This window comes from Rattus rattus, chromosome 3, assembly GCF_011064425.1.
Source record: "Rattus rattus isolate New Zealand chromosome 3, Rrattus_CSIRO_v1, whole genome shotgun sequence".
Classification (NCBI taxonomy): Eukaryota; Metazoa; Chordata; class Mammalia; order Rodentia; family Muridae; genus Rattus; species Rattus rattus.
The window spans coordinates 214,613,376-214,632,414 of record NC_046156.1 but is presented as its reverse complement, the minus strand read 5'-3'; the positions used below and the strand labels follow the sequence as shown (position 1 = coordinate 214,632,414).

The 19,039-nt window shown below is 40.7% G+C and overlaps 1 protein-coding gene across 1 annotated transcript in view; it reads left to right on the top strand.

The window, feature by feature from the left end:
* The window catches only part of Mblac2 (metallo-beta-lactamase domain containing 2), a 49,555-nt gene extending 32,124 nt beyond the window's left edge, over nt 1–17,431 (top strand). The window contains exon 2 of the mRNA XM_032899087.1: nt 15,833–17,431. Within this exon, the coding sequence (XP_032754978.1) occupies nt 15,833–16,218 (386 nt within the window). The 3' untranslated portion in view covers nt 16,219–17,431. The remainder of the gene's footprint in view (nt 1–15,832) is intronic.
* The last annotated feature ends 1,608 nt before the right edge of the window (nt 17,432–19,039 follow it).

Sequence of the window (19,039 nt, the reverse complement as noted above, 5' to 3'; positions counted from 1 at the left end):
TCCCATACCTGATCTTGCTTCCCCTTTTTCTCCTCCCCCAAGGTCAACAATAGCAAGATGACAATAGGGATCCTAACCAGGTGGATGTGAGGGTGGTTAGTCAGGGGGAGGAGTTAAACCGAGACTTGAACCAACCCTGTTTGCTCTCTCTCCTGTTTGGCTGGCCCCTCTCTCACCTTGGTCATCATCATGCCCCAATGTGTACAACCCAAGTCCCCAGGTTTTTCCCTTTAGCCATCCTGTTGCTTCTTTGCCTTTCTGAGTAAATCTGACTATTACTGGGTTACAGGTGGCATTTGCTCAGGGAGTGTCCCAATACCTCAGTCCCCCTAGTAGGGCACCCCAGCCATATTTCTTTTTACTGTGATCAAGTCCCAAAAGGAGGAGGTGTTCCAGTGGGTGACTCCTGCAGTCTCACACTCCCCATGGCACAATGAAACTGGTCTGGACCCCGCAGCAGTGAACTCCTGTCAGGCTTCCATCTCCAGGGCAGACATAGATGAGGGTCTCTGGCAGGTGATACTCTGTGCAGGGAATGCACATCTTTTCATCCTCCCCACCCAGCCCAGAGCCCTCTTTCTCCCACATGGACAGTTTGCCTCTGCCAGCACTCCCATCATGGTTGGGGATGTCCCATGAGTTAAGTCTTGCCACAACAGGCCAAAAGTGAGATCGGCCACCAGATATTGAAGGGTTTAGAAGCCATTAGGGAGGCGACCTCATCTCCAGTTCCAGTGGAAACCACAGTCCAGGTTTGACAAACCTGCACATGGGGGCAGTGGGGGTCCCCGGGGAGCAGGGTACATGCAGGTTTCACATGGGACATGTGTACTCAGGCTGCAATACCACCTTGAGAGCTGTGGGAGTGGTTAACAGCACCAGGAAGGGTCCCTTCCACTGGGGTTCCAGCAACTGTGCCCGATGCCCCTGGACATAGACCCAGTCTGGAAATGGTGAGGGGTCTCTGGCATTCCTGGAGCATATAAGGCAGACAGTTTGGGCCAAATCTCATTTTGTATTGACTGAAGGGCTTGGAGCCTCAAGAAGAGGTTCCTATCAGTGAGTTGGGATACCTCCAGGGAGGGCCTAGTAGACACCAAGGGAGTTGGGGTACCAAACAGGATCTCAAAAGGGGTCAGGTTAAAATGGTAGGGGATGTTCTGGGCTCAGAACAGGGCCAGGGGAAGGAGCACCATGTAGTCAGCACCAGTCTCCAAGGACAGTTTAGTTAAGATCTCTTTTAGGGCATTGTTCATTCTCTCTACCTGTCCTGAGCTCTGGAGATGGTATGCACAATGGAGCTTCCAATTAGTCCCCAATATCTCTGCCAATCCCTGACTTGACTTAGAAGCAAAGCAGAACCATTATCCCATCCAATTACCTTGAACACTCCAAATCTCTGGAAGGTTCCTTCTACTTTCTTCTTGACTGTTTCACAGTACCTGTTTCCAGGCTTAGTGGGAAAAGCCTCAACCATCCAGAGAAAGTATCTACAAACACTAGGAGATATTTGTAACCATATTTTCTTGACTTAACTTCTGTGAAATTGACCTCCCGATAGACCACAAGTCATTCTTCCCTAGGTCTCTGGCCCTGTTTGCTCTTGGCTGAATGAGAGTTCACTTACTGTTATACCTTACACTGTTCTACTGTCTCTCTGGCTAAAAGCCTAGGGTCCATTACATATTCCTTAGATCCCTTGACTGCTTGGATGAGCTTCCTGTGCCCTAAATGAATCCATCTGTGCATTTGGCCAAGTGAGTCTTTTGCTTGTTCTCTAGGGAGTATAGTGGTCCCCCCTGAGTGTGCCATTTTCCTTCCTCTTCTAAGTAATAGTTGGTGGCTGCCTTTTCTTCTGCTGTATATTCTAAGTGAGGCCATCCCTTATTCTAATCCCAGTTCTCAGTGGGTGTCTCTTGCAGGCCCATAACTGGGATAGGCTCCTGCACAGCCACTTCTCAGCCACGTGATCTGCCTGGTTATTGCCCCGGGCCACCGAGTCTCTTCCCTTCTGATGTCCTGGGCAATGAATAATACAGTTCCATCTGTGCATCTTCATCAGGGCACCCAAGATTTCCTGCTTGGTTTTTTATTTCTTTTCCCTCTGATGTGAGCAGTCCTCTCTTGGTTATATAGCCATGTGGACCTGGGCTGAGGTAAAGGCATACCTTCTATCTCTGCAGATGCTAATTTTCTTGCCCACCCCAAGTTCTAAGGCCTTGGTGAGGGCAATTAGCTCTGCTTTCTGCACCATGGGGGTTTTGGGGGTAGAGGTTCAGCCCAGATGACATTTGTGTCATCCACCACACCATCCCGCTCATTTCTGACCTTCATGGAGAAAACTTCTCCCATTTGTAAACCAGGTAGACTTGGCTCCTGGCAGGCAGCAGTTGGAGAGGTCTTTCCTTCACCCATGGGCTTCTGCCAGTATTTCTTGACACTTGTGCTATGGTAGCTCAAGGTCGGAATCAGGCCAGGATTGAGCCTAAACGGTGGAGAATCTAGTCCGTGTCAGCTGACCAGTGGTCCCATCTCTGGGTCTTCCCATTCAAAGGCAAAGTATTCTTGACTTTGGAGTGCCAAGGGCAGGCAGAAGAAAGCACCTTTCAAGTCTAGGACCATGGACCAAATTCTAGAAGGTGGCAAAGAACTCATCAGAGTGTAGGGGTTGTTAGGCATAGTAGGGTGGATGTCAGCCACTCTACCATGGTTTACCTCTCCTAAATCTTGGACTGGGCGATAATCATTAGTGCCTGGCTTCTTAGCTGGCAGGAGCAGTGTGTTCCAGGCCAAACGGCACTTACACAACACCCCAGGCTTGAGGAGCCTGTAGATGTGTGGCCTAATTCCTTCTTGTGCCTCCTGAGACACAGGGTATTGACTGAGAGACACTGGGGTAGCCTGTGCCTTGAGTTCTACTACCACAGGGGTTGGGGTGGGAGGCAGGACATTTTGCTTTGCCCATCTCTGCCATTTCCACCCAGGCTGATGGGAATGTTTCCAACCACCAAGTCAAGTCCTGGTTCTGAGTAAAGGTGGTTTCAAATAATGTATTCTCAGTATCTAGTCTGGTAGTCAGTACGTATGTGGGCTCTCCTTTTAGACCAGTAAGTTGTGGCCTGTCGGGCAGGAAGTGTATCAAGGCCTCCATCTTGGAGAGTAAGTCTTGCTCTAAGAGAGGGTAGGGACAGTCTGGGATGATCATAAATAAATGGAATACCAGCCCACCCACAGGTCCACTGTTCTTCAGGTAGTCCATGAATGCATTTGGTGCCAGTGACTCCTTGGACCCAGGATTTTTTTATTGGAAATGGGACCATCAGCTTGGAGGAGGACCGAGTGTTGAGCCCCTGTGCCCACCAACAATTGAGTGGGTTTCCCCTCCATTCTTCCCCTCCATCGCTACCCTCCATGGATTTGGGAAGGGGGTTCAAACCCCATCCTCCCTAATTGCTGTCTTCCCCCAGGGCTAACACCTTTGCTGTTTGGGGAGCTTTCCTGAAGACCTGGGATTTCCTGCCCCTGGCTTCCATTTGCTGGGGCACTCTTGGGCCCCGTGGTCCCTCTCCTTGTAATACGTTCACTGGTCCTTTTCAGGGGGTTTTCTGTCTCTCTTTGGTTGGAGTCTCTTCTCTGCTTTCCCTAACTACTATAGCTAAGATTCTCTGTAAATTCCTATTGCTTTTCCTTTTTCATCTCCCTTTCTCCTTCCTTTCTCTTTCTCTGCTCCTCCTCCTCCCCAGGCAGACACCAGGTTCTAAAGACAATTCTCCCTGCCTGGAGCGTAGAAATCGCGTAATCAGGCAACTCGGCTGGCTCCCGCAGGTATCGAGTCTAGCAGGTTCCAAAAGGAGCAGAGTCCTCCTGACTCCCTACAGTCTCAGCTTTAAGGCACGTCTGCCTGACGCAACTGACTGCGCAAGACCGGAGGCTTTCCAGCCAACACCATGCTTGAGAGCCAAAAGTGAAAGCAAAAGACAGAGACAAGCACAGACCATTGCTGAGCTCAGTCTTTTCCCTCCCATCAGTCTAGTCTGTGGTCCCTCGGGGATTTCCTCGAATTCCAGATGAGCCCCCAATGTAAAATCCAGACACATGGTCAGTGGTACTTACTTCAGGACACCCCAAGTGAGGCACCCAGACAGATCGATGCAAAAGCAAGAGGTTTATTTTCCAGTCCTCAATCAGTCCCTAGAGGCAAGTGACTAGAAGGTTACCCCAAATGGCTATTAGAAGTAGTTCTTATACTTTTTTTTTTTTTGGTCCTTTTAAGCAGATATGACTCTTTTTTTTTTTTTTAATTAACTTGAGTATTTCTTATATACATTTCGAGTGTTTTTCCCTTTCCCGGTTTCCAGGCAAACATTCCCTTCCCCCTCCCCTCCTTTATGGGTGTTCCCCTCCCCACCCTACCCCCATTGCCGCCCTCCCCCCAACAGTCTAGTTCACTGTGGGTTCAGTCTTGGCAGGACCCAGGGCTTCCCCTTCCACTGGTGATCTTACTAGGATATTCATTGCTACCTATGAGGTCAGAGTCCAGGGTCAGTCCATGTATAGTCTTTAGGTAGTGGCTTAGTCCCTGGAAGCTCTGGTTGCTTGGCATTGTTGTACATATGGGGTCTCGAGCCCCTTCAAACTCTTCCAGTTCTTTCTCTGATTCCTTCAACGGGGGTCCTATTCTCAATTCAGTGGTTTGCTGCTGGCATATGCCTCTGTGTTTGCTGTATTCTGGCGTGTCTCTCGGGAGAGATCTACATCCGGCTCCTGTCAGCCTGCACTTCTTTGCTTCATCCATCTTGTCTAATTGGATGGCTGTATATGCATGGGCCACATGTGGGGCAGGCTCTGAATGGGTGTTCCTTCTGTGTCTGTTTTAATCTTTGCCTCTCTATTCCCTGCCAAGGGTATTCTTGTTCCCCTTTTAAAGAAGGAGTGAAGCATTCACATTTTGATCATCCGTCTTGAGTTTCATTTGTTCTAGGCATCTAGGGTAATTCAAGCATTTGGGCTAATAGCCACTTATCAATGAGTGCATACCATGTGTATTTTTCTGTGATTGGGTTACCTCACTCAGGATGATATTTTCCAGTTCCGACCATTTGCCTACGAATTTCATAAAGTCGATGTTTTTGATAGCTGAGTAATATTCCATTGTGTAGATGTAACACATTTTCTGTATCCATTCCTCTGTTGAAGGGCATCTGGGTTCTTTCCAGCTTCTGGCCATTATAAATAAGGCTGCGATGAACATAGTGGAGCACGTGTCTTTTTTATATGTTGGGGCATCTTTTGGGTATATGCCCAAGAGAGGTATAGCTGGATCCTCAGGCAGTTCAATGTCCAATTTTCTGAGGAACCTCCAGACTGATTTCCAGAATGGTTGTACCAGTCTGCAATCCCACCAACAATGGAGGAGTGTTCCTCTTTCTCCGATCCTCGACAGCATCTGCTGTCACCTGAGTTTTTGATCTTAGCCATTCTCACTGGTGTGAGGTGAAATCTCAGGGTTGTTTTGATTTGCATTTCCCTTATGACTAAAGATGTTGAACATTTCTTTAGGTGTTTCTCAGCCATTTGGCATTCCTCAGCTGTGAATTCTTTGTTTAGCTCTGAACCCCATTTTTTAATAGGGTTATTTGTCTCCCCATGGTCTAACTTCTTGAGTTCTTTGTATATTTTGGATATAAGGCCTCTATCTGTTGTAGGATTGGTAAAGATCTTTTCCCAATCTGTTGGTTGCCGTTTTGTCCTAACCACAGTGTCCTTTGCCTTACAGAAGCTTTGCAGTTTTATGAGATCCCATTTGTCGATTCTTGATCTTAGAGCATAAGCCATTGGTGTTTTGTTCAGGAAATTTTTTCCAGTGCCCATGTGTTCCAGATGCTTCCCTCGTTTTTCTTCTATTAGTTTGAGTGTATCTGGTTTGATGTGGAGGTCCTTGATCGACTTGGACTTAGGCTTTGCCATATACAGCAAACCAGTTGCTAACATTAAACTAAATGGAGAGAAACTTGAAGCAATCCCACTAAAATCAGGGACTAGACAAGGCTGCCCACTCTCTCCCTACTTATTCAATATAGTTCTTGAAGTTCTAGCCAGAGCAATCAGACAACAAAAGGAGGTCAAGGGGATTCAGATCGGAAAAGAAGAAGTCAAAAATATCACTATTTGCAGATGATATGATAGTATATTTAAGTGATCCCAAAAGTTCCACCAGAGAACTACTAAAGCTGATAAACAACTTCAGCAAAGTGGCTGGGTATAAAATTAACTCAAATAAATCAGTAGCCTTCCTCTACACAAAAGAGAAACAAGCCGAGAAAGAAATTAGGGAAACGACAACCTTCATAATAGACCCAAATAATATAAAGTACCTCGGTGTGACTTTAACCAAGCAAGTAAAAGATTTGTACAATAAGAACTTCAAGACTCTGAAGAAAGAAATTGAAGAAGACCTCAGAAGATGGAAAGATCTCCCATGCTCATGGATTGGCAGGATTAATATAGTAAAAATGGCCATTTTACCAAAAGCGATCTACAGATTCAATGCAATCCCCATCAAAATACCAATCCAATTCTTCAAAGAGTTAGACAGAACAATTTGCAAATTCATCTGGAATAACAAAAAACCCAGGATAGCTAAAACTATCCTCAACAATAAAAAGGACTTCAGGGGAATCACTATCCCTGAACTCAAGCAGTATTACAGAGCAATAGTGATAAAAACTGCATGGTATTGGTACAGAGACAGACAGATAGACCAATGGAATAGAATTGAAGATCCAGAAATGAACCCACACACCTATGGTCACTTGATTTTTTGACAAAGGAGCCAAAACCATCCAATGGAAAAAAGATAGCATTTTTAGCAAATGGTGCTGGTTCAACTGGAGGTCAACATGTAGAAGAATGCAGATCGATCCATGCTTATCACCCTGTTCTTATACTTTTTAAGGGCACAGGTTACCTCAGAAAGGTTACATTTCTAACTTATAGGCTAAGCATATTAACCTTTAAATCTACTGGCTAGCAAGCATCAGTCAGAACATTCTGGGAAAGTTCTACTCAAGAATGTTCCTGTGGGTTGAGAATGCCTAGCCATGGCGGGAGGCAGGAAACTGGAATCTAACCTATCCTTGCCCAAGGTGGGTGGATGCAAGCTGGTGAAAGGCCCTAGGGTCCTTCCTGCACACTTTGGTCTTCCTTCTCCTTGAGCTTCATGTGATCTGTGAATTTTTTCTTAGGTATTCCAAGCTTTTGGGCTAATAGCCACTTATCAATGAGTGCATACCATGTGTGTTTTTCTGTGATTGGGTTACCTCACTCAGGATGATATTTTCCAGTTCCGACCATTTGCCTACGAATTTCATAAAGTCATTGTTTTTGATAGCTGAGTAATACTCCATTGTGTAGATGTACCACATTTTCTGTATCCATTCCTCTGTTGAAGGGCATCTGGGTTCTTTCCAACTTCTGGCTATTATAAATAAGGCTGCTATGAACATAGTGTAGCACGTGTCTTTGTTATATGTTGGAGCATCTTTTGGGTATATGCCCAAGAGAGGTATAGCTGGGTCCTCAGGTATTATGATGTCCAATTTTCTGAGGAGCTGCCAGACTGATTTATAGAGTGGTTGTACCAGATTGCAATCCCACCAGCAATGGAGAAGTATTTCCTCGTTCTCCACATCCTCACCAGCATCTGCTGTCACCTGAGTTTTTGATCTTAGCCATTCTAACTGTTGTGAGGTAGAATCTCAGGGTCATTTTGATTTGTATTTCCCTGATGACTAAGGATGTTGAACATTTTTTAAAGGTGTTTCTCATCCATTTGAGATTCTTCAGTTGAGAATTCTTTGTTTAGCTCTGTATCCCATGTTTCATAAGATTATTTGCTTTTCTGGTGTCTAACTTCTTGAGTTCTTTGTATATATATTGGATATTAGCCCTCTTTCCAATGTAGGAGTGATAAAGACCTTTTCCTAATCTGTTACTTGCCACTTTGTCCTAATGACAGTGTCCTTTGTTTTACAGAATGTTTTCAATTTTGTGAGGTCCCATTTTTCAATTGTTGATCTTATAAGCATAAGCCATTGGTGTTTTGTTCTGAAAAATTTCCTCTGTGCCTATGTGTTCAAGGCTCTTCCCCACTTTTTCTTCTGTTAGTTTCAGTGTATCTGGTTTTATGTGGAGGTCCTTGAACCACTTGGACTTGAACTTGGAAAAAGAACATAAGAATGGATCAATTTGCATTCGTCTACATACTGACCCCAGTTGAACCATCAGCATTTGTTGAAAATGCTATCCTTTTCCATTGGATGGTTTTAACTTTTTTGTCAAAGATCAAGTTACCATAGGTGTGTGGGTTCATTTCTGGGTCTCCAATTCTATTCCACTGACCTAACCCCCTGTCTCTGTACTAATACTATGAAGTTTTTAATCACAATTGCTCTGTAATATAGCTTGAGGTCAGGGATGAGGTCATTCCTCCTGAAGATTTTTTATTGTTGAGGATAGTTTTTGCTGTCCTGGTTTTTTTGTTATTCCCAAGGAGTTTGAGAATTGCTCTTTCTAACTCTGTGAAGAATTGAGTTGGGATTTTGATAGGATTGCTTGGAATCTGTAGATTGCTTTTGGCAAGATGGCCAGTTTTACTATATTAATCCTGCCAACCCATGAGCATGGGAGGTCTTTCCATCCTCACAGACCTGTTAGAGTCACACCAAGATATTTTATATTATCGGTGACTATTGTGAAGGGTGTTGTTTCCCTAATTTCTTACTTGGCCCCTTTATCCTTTGAGTAGAGGAAGGCTACTGATTTCTTTTGCGTTAATTTATATCCAGCCACTTTTCAGAAGTTGTTTTTAAAGCCGTAGGAGTTCTCTGGTGGAAATTTTGGGGTCATTTAAGTATACTATCATATCATCTCCAAATAGTGATATTTTAACTTTTTCTTTCCAATTTGTATTCCTTTGACCTCCTTTTGTTATCTAATTGCTCTGGCTAGAACTTCAAGTACTATATTGATAGGGAGAGAGCCTTGTCTAGTCCCTGATTTTAGTGGGATTGCTTCAAGTTTCTCTCCATTTAGTTTGAGGATGGCTGCTGGTTTGCTATATATTGCTTTTACTATTTTAGGTATGGGCCTTGAGTTCCTTATCTTTCCAAGAGTTAACATGAAGGGATTTTGAATTTTTTCAAATGCTTTTTCTGCATCTAATGAGTAGACCATGTGGGTTTTTTTTCTTTGAGTTTTGTTCATATAGTGGATTACACTGATGGATTTCAATATATTGAATCAACCCTGCGTCCCTGGGATGAAGCCTACTTGATCCTGGTGAATGATCATTTTGATGTGTTCTTGAATTCAGTTTTCAAGAATTTTATTATTTTTGCATTGATTTTCATAAGAGAAATTCTTCTCAAATTCTCTTTGTCAGGTTTTAGGTGGATGGTGTAGTTTTGGTATCTGTGTAACTGTGGCTTCATAGAACAAACTAGGTACTATTTTTTCTGTTTCTATTTTGTGGAATAGTTTGAAGAGTATTGGTTTTAGGTCTTCTTTGAAGGTCTGATAGAACTATTCACTAAATCCATCTGGTCCTGGACTTTTTTTGGTTGGAAGACTTCTAATGACTGCTTCTATTTCTTTAGGAGTTATGAGACTATTTAGATGGTTTATCTGATTCTGATTTATTGTTTATACCTGGTATCTGTCTAGAAAAGTATCCATTTCATTCAGATTTTCCAGTTTTGTTGAATATAGGCATTTGTAGTAGGATCGTATGATTCTTTTTTAATTTCCCCAGTTTCTGTTGTTATGTCTCCATTTTCATTCCTGATTCTGTTAATTTGGACACTTTGTGCTCTCTGGTTACTCTGGTTAAGGGTATTTCTGTCTTGTTGATTTTCTCAAAGAACCAGCTCCTGATTTTGTTGATTCATTTTACAGTTCTCTTTGTTTCTACTCAGTTGATTTCAGCCCTGAGTTTGATTATTTTCTACTTTCTACTCCTCTTGGGTATATTTGCTTACTTTTGTTCTAGAGCTTTCAATGTGCTGTTAAACTGCTAGTATATGCTTTCTCCAATTTCTTTTTGGAGGCACTCAGAGCTATAAACTTTCCTTTTAGCACCGCTGTCATTGTATCCCATATTTTGGGGATATGTTGTACCTTCATTTTCATTAAATTCTAAAACGTCTTTAATTTCTTTCTTCCTTACTTCTCCTTTGACCAGGTTATCATTGAGTAGAATGTTGTTCAGCTTCCATGTGTATGTGGGATTTCTGTTGTTCTTGTTGTTATTGAAGACCAGCCTTAGTCCATGGTGATCTGAGAGGATGCATGGGATCATTTCAATCTTCCTGTATCTGTTGATGCTTATTTTGTGACTGATTAAATGGTCATTTTTGATGAAGGTATTATCAGGTGCTGAGAAGAAGTATATTCTTTTGTTTTAGGATAAAATGTTCTATAGATATCTGTTAAATCCATTTGGTTCATAACTTCCGTTAGTTTCACTGTGTCTCTGTATATTTTCTGTTTCCTTGATTTGTCCACTGGTGAGAGTGGGGTGTTGAAGTCCCTGACTAATAAAATTTCTTTTATGAATGTGAGTGCCCTTTAATTTGGAGCATGGATGTTCAGAATTGAGAGATCAATATTGGTAGATTTTTCCTTCGATGAGTATGAAGTGTCCTTCCTCATCTTTTTTGATAACTTTTGGTTGAAAGTCGATTTTATTCGATATTAGAATGGCTACTCCATCTTGTTTCTTGGGACTATTGGCTTGAAAAAAAAAATTGTTTTCCAGCCCTTTACTCTGAGGTAGTATCTGTCTGTCATTGAAGTGTGTTTCCTGTATGCCGCAAAGTGCTGGGTCCTCTTTATGTATCCAGTCTGTTAGCCTATGTCTTTTTATTGAGGAATTGAGTCCATTATGTTGAGAGATATTAAGGACCAGTTGTTGTTGCTTCCTGTTATTTTTGTTGTTAGAAGTGGTGTTATGTTTATGTGGCTGTCTTCTTTGGGGTTTATTGAAAGAAGATTAATTTCTTTCATTCTCTTGGATGAAGTTTTTTCCATCTATTATCCTTTGTAGGGCTGGGTTAGTGGAAAGATATTGTTCAAATTTGGTTTTGTCATGAAATATCTTGGTTTCTCCATATATGGTAATTGAGAGTATACCTGTATGTAGTAGCCTGGGTTGACATTTGTGTTCCCTTAGGGTCTGTCTGACACCTGCCCAGGATTTTCTATCTTTTAGAATCTCTGTTGAGACATCTGGTATAATTCTGATAAGTCTGCTTTTATATGTTACTTGACCTTTTCCCCTTACTGCTTTTAATATTCCTTCTTTGTTTTGCGAATTTGGTGTTTTGATTATTATGTGAAGTTAGGAGTTTCTTTTCTCACCTAGTCTATTTGGATTTCTGGAGGCTTCTTGTATGTTCATGGACATCTCTTTAGGTTAGGGAAATTTTCTTCTATAATTTTGTTGAAGATATTTACTGGCCCTTTAAGTTGGGAATTTCCACTCTCTCCTATACCTATGTTCCTTAGGTTTGATCTTCTCATTGTGTCCTGGATTTCCTGGATGTTTTGTGTAAGGAGCTTTTTGCATTTTTCATTTTGCTTGACCGTTGTGTCAATGTTTTCTATGGTATCTTCTACACCTGAAATTCTCTCCTTTATTTCTTATATTCGGTTGCTGATGCTTGAGTCTATTTCTCCTGATCTCTTTCCTAGTTTTTCTATCCCCAGAGTTGTCTCCTCTTGTGATTTGTATGTTTCTACTTTCATTTTTAGATCCTGGATGGCTTTGTTCAGTTCCTTACCTGTTTGGTTGTATTTTCCTGTAATTCTTTAAGGGACTTTTGTGTTTCCTTTTTAAGGGTTTCTATCTATTTACACGTGTTTTCCTGTATTTTTTTAAGGGAGATATTTATGTTCTTCCTTAAGTCCTCTATCAACACCTTGAAATTTGATTTTAAATCAAAATCTTGCTTTTCCAATGTGTTGGGGTATCCAGGACTTGCTGTGGTGAGAGAACTGGGTTCTGATGATGCCAAGTGGCCTTGCTTCCTGTTGCTTATGTTCTTATGCTTGCCTCTTGCCATCTGCTTATCCCTGGTTTAGCTAGTCTTGCTGTCTCTGACTGTAGCTCATCCCTTCCGTGAGCCTATGAGCCTGCCTATGAGCCTGGATCCTAGGTGTATCAACACTCCTGGGAGACTAGCTCTCTCTAGGCATGTTTGTTTTGTGGAGAGCTGAGGCACAAGTTTAGCTCTGGGGTGCAGATCAAAAGTGGGAGGATCCTCAATTTATAATTAAAAAAAATTTCCCTTATATTGCCTATTACCTACTGGTCATTCATAAGCATGGTATCCAGTTCCCCATTTGTTTGTATAGTTCTGTCATTTTGTCTTGTTATTGATTTCTAGTTTTATTCAATTATGATTTGATAAGTTGTAATTTTTTTTATTTGTAGACTCTTTCATTATTGGCTAAAATATGATTTATGTCAGAGAAGGTTTCATGACCTGCTCATAAGAATGTGTGCAAAAAATAGATTAATATTCTATCATCATTTATTTGGCATATAGTATAGACTGACATTTCTTTATAGACTTTTAGTATGAATGACCTCTCTAAGGGTAAGTGATATATAATGCTGTCCACTCTTCCCTTATGAGGATCCGCTTCTCCTTTTATGTCTGTTAATATTTGTTGGATAAGTTGAGAGCCCCAATATTTGATGCATACAAATAATTCTGTCTTCTCTGCTATGGTAATGACCTGCTTTATCACTTCTGGTTAATTTTGGCTTGTACCAGCATCTTCGGTGTTTCCATTTGAGGGGGAGTTGATTCTAGCCCTTTCACTCTTGTCTGTGTGTTTGCCAAGTGAGGTGTGTTTCTTTTAGGCAACATATAGTTCAGTCTCATTTTTTTTTTAATTCAATCAGCTAGTACAGATTCTTAAAATATAGTTAATGCCATTTACATTTAGAGTTAGTATGTAGGGTTTGGTGATTTCTGTCATTTCATTAGTTGCTTTCTGGTTTGATTATGTTGTTCTTTGTTATTTTCTTTATCCCATGTATTAATTAAGGTAGGAATTGACTAATTTGGGTAGTATTCATTATTGCTTGTTTTTGCTTTCATTCATCCATCTTTCTCATAAATGTAATCTCTCCTGTGTTATGATTGATACTGCATTTCTTCTCTCTGATTTTAATTTATCTATATTCTGCAATGCTGGTTTGGTGGTAATGAATTTCTTTAACTTTTTTAGGATACCCTTTTAAGGTATTTTTCAGAATATCCTTATCCACTGATTTTAAAAGAGAACCTTGCAATATATCTTTGTTAGACATTGTTTACCTTCAGGGCTTGGACTACATCATTCAAGCTCTCATGACATTTATTTCTGTTGAGTGGTCTAATGTTACTCCTGTGTTTGCTTTTCTGTGTCAGTCGGCACCTTTCTCCTACAGCTCTAATATTGTTCTGTGTTTTTGTCATCTTGACCATAATAGGTCTCTAGTCATGTCTGTGTAAGACTCTAAATGTGCGACATTCTTGGATGTCACTGTATTTAGACTTGGGGAGTCTAGGCTCTAAATCACTGACTAGATTATTTTTCCCTTTTTTCATATTTCAGTTCCTTCTTTTATCTAATGGATTCCTAGGTTTAGGATGTGTCTCAATCACATCCTATGAGACAGCAAAATTGCAAAAACGCAAATAGCAAGATAACACTACCAACACAGCAGAAAATAATGTATAGGAGAAGCAGTTTGATGAGGTTTTGAGTACTGGCGCCATCCTGGTGCAAGGGTCAGCGAGGAGAGGTCTGAGGCTTCTCTGTTGTGTCACATGTGAGTGGGCGCCAGGCTCCTTCTCACTCACTCAGTGCTGCCTTCCCTCCTTTCATTCTTCATTCTGAGAATTTGGCCTTTCTTCAATTTTTGTTTTTATTTGCTTAGCAAAGGGTATATTAATTTTGTTACATTATTCAAAAACCAATTTGGCTTTACTGATTTTTCTCTAATGACATTTGTTTTCTATTTTTTTATGCTCTTTTTAAAAATGACTTATTTGTTTGTATTCTGTCTATTTGAATGTTTGTCAGCATGTACACTACATACCTGGTGCCGAGGACAGGGAGGGTGCTCCCTTGGAACTGAAGTTACAGCTGCTTCGTAAGAGCTGAAAAACTAAGCCATGTCCTCTGCAAGAGCAGCAGGTTCTCTTAGTGGCTCAGCCATTTCCCTGGCCCCACTCCCTATATTCCTCATTAGCATTCTTTTAAGACGTCTTTACGCGTGTGTGTTAAATGTGCATGTGCTCACATATAGAAATGGGCCAGTGGTCAGCACGAAGTGTCCTCTGTTGTTCTCGACCCTATCTTCTGAGACAGGGCCTTTTACTGAACCCGATGCTCACGAGTTGACTAGTGTGGCTAGAAACTCCAGGGGCTTCCCTGTCTCTCCTCGTCATATGCCCTGTTGCCAGTGCATGCAACCACACCCAGCCTTCTTAATGTGTGCTGAAGATCAACCCTCAGGTCCTCTTGCTTTTGTGGCAGGCACTGTGACAGAGTCAACTCCCCAGCCAGCTCTTGTGTCTTCCTAAATACATATGTATGTTTGTTTGCTCTTACCGTCTTAAGGCAGCATCTTTGGAATTGATGAAATACTTAATGCTTTATAAAACAAGCATTTAAAGTAATTTTAAATACTGCTTTACCAGTTTCCACAAATTTTGATGTGTTTTGATTTCATTCAAATTACTTCAACCCAGGATCCTTCCTACTTCCTTTCGCTGTCCTAAGCTGGGGAGAAGTATGGCGCTGGCCTCTGTGGTTATTTCCCATATGCATATGTGCTGTCTCTTTAATTTTCTAATGTTTTTGCTATTTAAGATGCACTCTAAATTATCTGCTTATTTATTTCTTTTTTTTTTTTTCTTTCGGATCTGGGGACCGAACCCAGGGCCTTGCGCTTCCTAGGCAAGCGCTCTACCACTGAGCTAAATCCCCAACCCCTTGAAATGTGTCTTATGTCTTAACATTATAGGCAAATATAATTAAAAACAGCTATCTCTGTGTATAAAGTGTTTCTTATGTGGCAGTTATATTAAATTATCAATGTGTTGTTTTGGTCTTCTGTCCTTTGGTTACTTTTCTCTTGTTTTTGTTATTTATTGATCTATTTTGGTCTTTTTTGAGGTAGACTCTCACTCTGTAGCTCAGGGTAACTTGAAAGTCACTGTTGCCCAAGCTGACTTTGAGTTGCGGCAGTTCCCAGTTTCACATGCAGCACGTCTTGCCACACACACACACACACACACACACACACACACACACACACCACAAACACACACCACACACACACACACCACACACACACACACACACACACACACACACACACACACACACCAAACACATACACACACACCACACACACACACCACACACCACACACACACACACACCACACACACACACCACACACATCCCACACATACAGACATACCACATATGCACACACATGCACACCACACACACATGTATACATACATACACAGCACATGGCACACATATACACCACATACATACACAAAGAGAGAGAGAGAGAGAGAGAGAGAGAGAGAGAGAGAGAGAGAGAAAGAGGGAGAGAGAGAGAGAAACATAACATGAAAATAAAGCTAATGTTGTCTTCAAGTTTCCTTGAAACCCTTTAATGCTCCTCTGCTTTTGTCAATGATTAACATCAAGTAGACTGTCAGGTATTTATTGGTAACTTCTGTTTCTATTTTAGGGGATGTGATCAACCTTGGCGACAGACAGCTCACTGTTATGCACATGCCAGGTCACTCCAGAGGCAGTATTTGCCTACATGATAAAGACCGCAAGGTACTCTTCAGTGGTGACGTCGTGTATGATGGATCACTGATTGACTGGCTCCCGTACAGCAGGATCAGTGACTATGTTGGAACTTGTGAACGTCTCATAGAGTTGGTGGACAGAGGTCTTGTGGAGAAGGTGCTTCCTGGGCACTTCAATACCTTTGGTGCTGAAAGGCTGTTTCGTTTAGCTTCTAACTATATTTCAAAAGCTGGGATATGCCACAAAGTGTCTACTTTTGCCATGAGATCTCTTGCAAGTTTAGCTCTCCGTGTAACAAATTCTAGGACCTCACCCTAGTATCTACACTGGTCATTTGTTTATATTAACTGTATAAATTAACCCAGTTCCCCTGTGTTGTTGGAAAGTTACTAGTGAGCATTTCAAAAAGTGCTTTAATATCACCATTGTATGTTAGAGAAAAAGAGGATTAAGGAGGAAGAAAAAATAAACAGAGTCTGAGCTTAGTATGTTTTTCTTTTCTCCAAGGAATAAGCCACTTAAGTAAGTTGTTATTGGCCAGTGCTGTCTTTCAGAGTGTGTTCTGACCGTGCTGTGGGTGCTCCAGGCAGCAAGGATGCACTCATGCAGCACCAGCAGCTGCCCTTGCCCCATAGTTTATTTCCCTAGATACTGAGGGGGAAATGGTATGGGAAAGGATAGGGGGGGTCTATGCCTACACTTTGAACTTCATTTTATCTCCGGGTTTTATTTAAAGATGAAGTTTCTTGCGTTCAAAAATAAAGTAGAACTCAGTATAAACTAGCATTTAGAATGACAGCTACAGCAGCCCGAGTTTGTGATTGTATGTCTCCTTTTTTATTGTTAATTCTTTGTGTAAGTATAAGGCACATAACATGCTATATCATTTAAGGAATGAACAGTACAATGGATTTGTGTCTTACTGCAAAGCTTTAATGTAAATTGCAGAGCACTTCAGTGAAAAGCTACTGGTGTTGTTATTGTGCAAGTAATATTTTCAGTCATGAACATGAAATTCAAATGTATGTTACCTAAATATAAATTGTCAGATTTCTTAAAAGGACACTGTCAGGCAATTTGAAAATAAACATATTGATAATAATTTTTTATTATATCCTATTTTAGTATTTATAGATACTATAAACAAATTTTTTTCTGCTTAAATAGCAATTTCACTATTGTGTCATGTTTTACAGTACCAAAAGAACTCCTGATATCTCTGACATCTTGGTGTAAACAGTTCTTTTAATTAATATAACATGTATATGTACCACAGAAGAATATTTAAATTTATTGCAATATATGTCTTATGTATTAACTAGAGCAAATGGCCTTCTTATCCTGATTCACAACACCTGTTCCTCTTCAGTATTCTTTGTCTTAAACAAAAAGAAGTTTATGTTCATATGTCATAAAAACTTATTAAGCCACTATTTAGTGATACTACACAAGATGTTTGGGTTTGGTGCTTTTAATAATAATAATTTATCAAAAAAGCCTTTTGGAATATTTCATAAAAGTTTTTAAAACAGTTTCCCACTACCTTTTTATTATTAACATTTTATTATTGACATTGTAGACCAAAGAGGTCTACTTTTGGAAATCAGATCCATCCATACCAGCAGTTCTTGTTTCTGTCAAGTTTTGTAATTTTTTACTCTGCAGACACCCAGGTTCTTTAGGTTTTTATTCCTTCAGTAGACACATGCAGGTGTGCATGTGTGCACACACACAGACACAGGCATGCCACGTTTACACAGACGTACACAGGTCTGTGCTAAACAAGGCAGGATATTTGGAAGTGAAAGAACTCTGTATAGCTAGAAGTTAAGGCCACAAAACCCAAAACTTAATTATGCAAGTTGGCGTTCATAAATGTAATGCTTCAATGTAAAGGCTGAGGACGGTGTGAGGCTGGGTAAGGACAAAGGCCCTGTAAGAGGGGACTTTTAGTCACATTTGGAGGGAGGCTGGGAAATAAAAAAGATAGGAGTCTACGCTTTCGGGAACTGCTAGATGGACTATCGTGTTCCTTGTGACCATATAAATTTAAATTTCTGGAGTCCCATTTCTTCTAAGCACCATGTACTTAGCATGAAAAAGACGGGTTTGTGATTGTATACATGGCTCATCTTAAAGTCAAAGGAACAGAGCTGTCACACGGCACCATGTAAAGCTTTGCTTACACTCAGATAGGAGGTCGTGATTGGTTCTCTGTGAGGTGTCCTGAGTGCTCTGTTGTGGTCCTTGAGGACAGTGGGTCTGTCATCTGCTGTCATGGTACTAGAGGTTGGTTCAGGGCAACTACAATCACATGATAAGCCTTAAATATAGCCATTATTTTTGTATCAGCAGCACAAAATAAAGCCAAAAGTCCTTAATCACTATTTTATCATATTTTAGTATTTACTTTAAAATCAGGATAGAGTAGGCATTAAGCTTTATTAGGAAATTTTATTCCTGATGTTTATTTATTAAAAGTGCAGTTTTTCAGAATAAGTTGTTTTTTGTCTATTTCACCAAATTTTTTTTGGTTTTTTAAATTGCAATGTAAGATTGCGATATTTCATTATTCCCACCCTGTGAAAAATACAGAAGTAAATTCATACTCATTTAGTATTCACGATACATTTTTAATTTGCATCCTAGTTCCAGCACCAAGAGGTAATTGACCAGCATCATACAGCATGGACTAGGAACAATGCTAGTAATTGAACACAGGTTTGTCGGCTCCCAAACCATGCCCTCTCTTAAACCTGCACAATACACAGAATTGCCCACATATATTTTTACTTTAGAACATGCCATATATGTGAAAAATAAATAATATCAAATCCTAATAGCATTTTTAGAGAATTAAAAAGATATGTATTTTCACCCTGACAGTGACCCTTGTAAATTTATGATTTCTTGGAAATAGAATACTATAAGTGTAACTCAAGGTTGTCAAAATGTTAATCATGTCAAAACAATTTTCCTTATTTATTATTGCTAATGATGAACTTGTGGACTTTCACTTTATTTATTTAATGTCTCCTTTTAACTGAGAAGCTTGAAGCAAACAGAGACCTTGTGTGTTATACTGATGTAACTGAATATATGGTTATGTGTCCTTGTTCTAAAATGGGTAGTGATATGA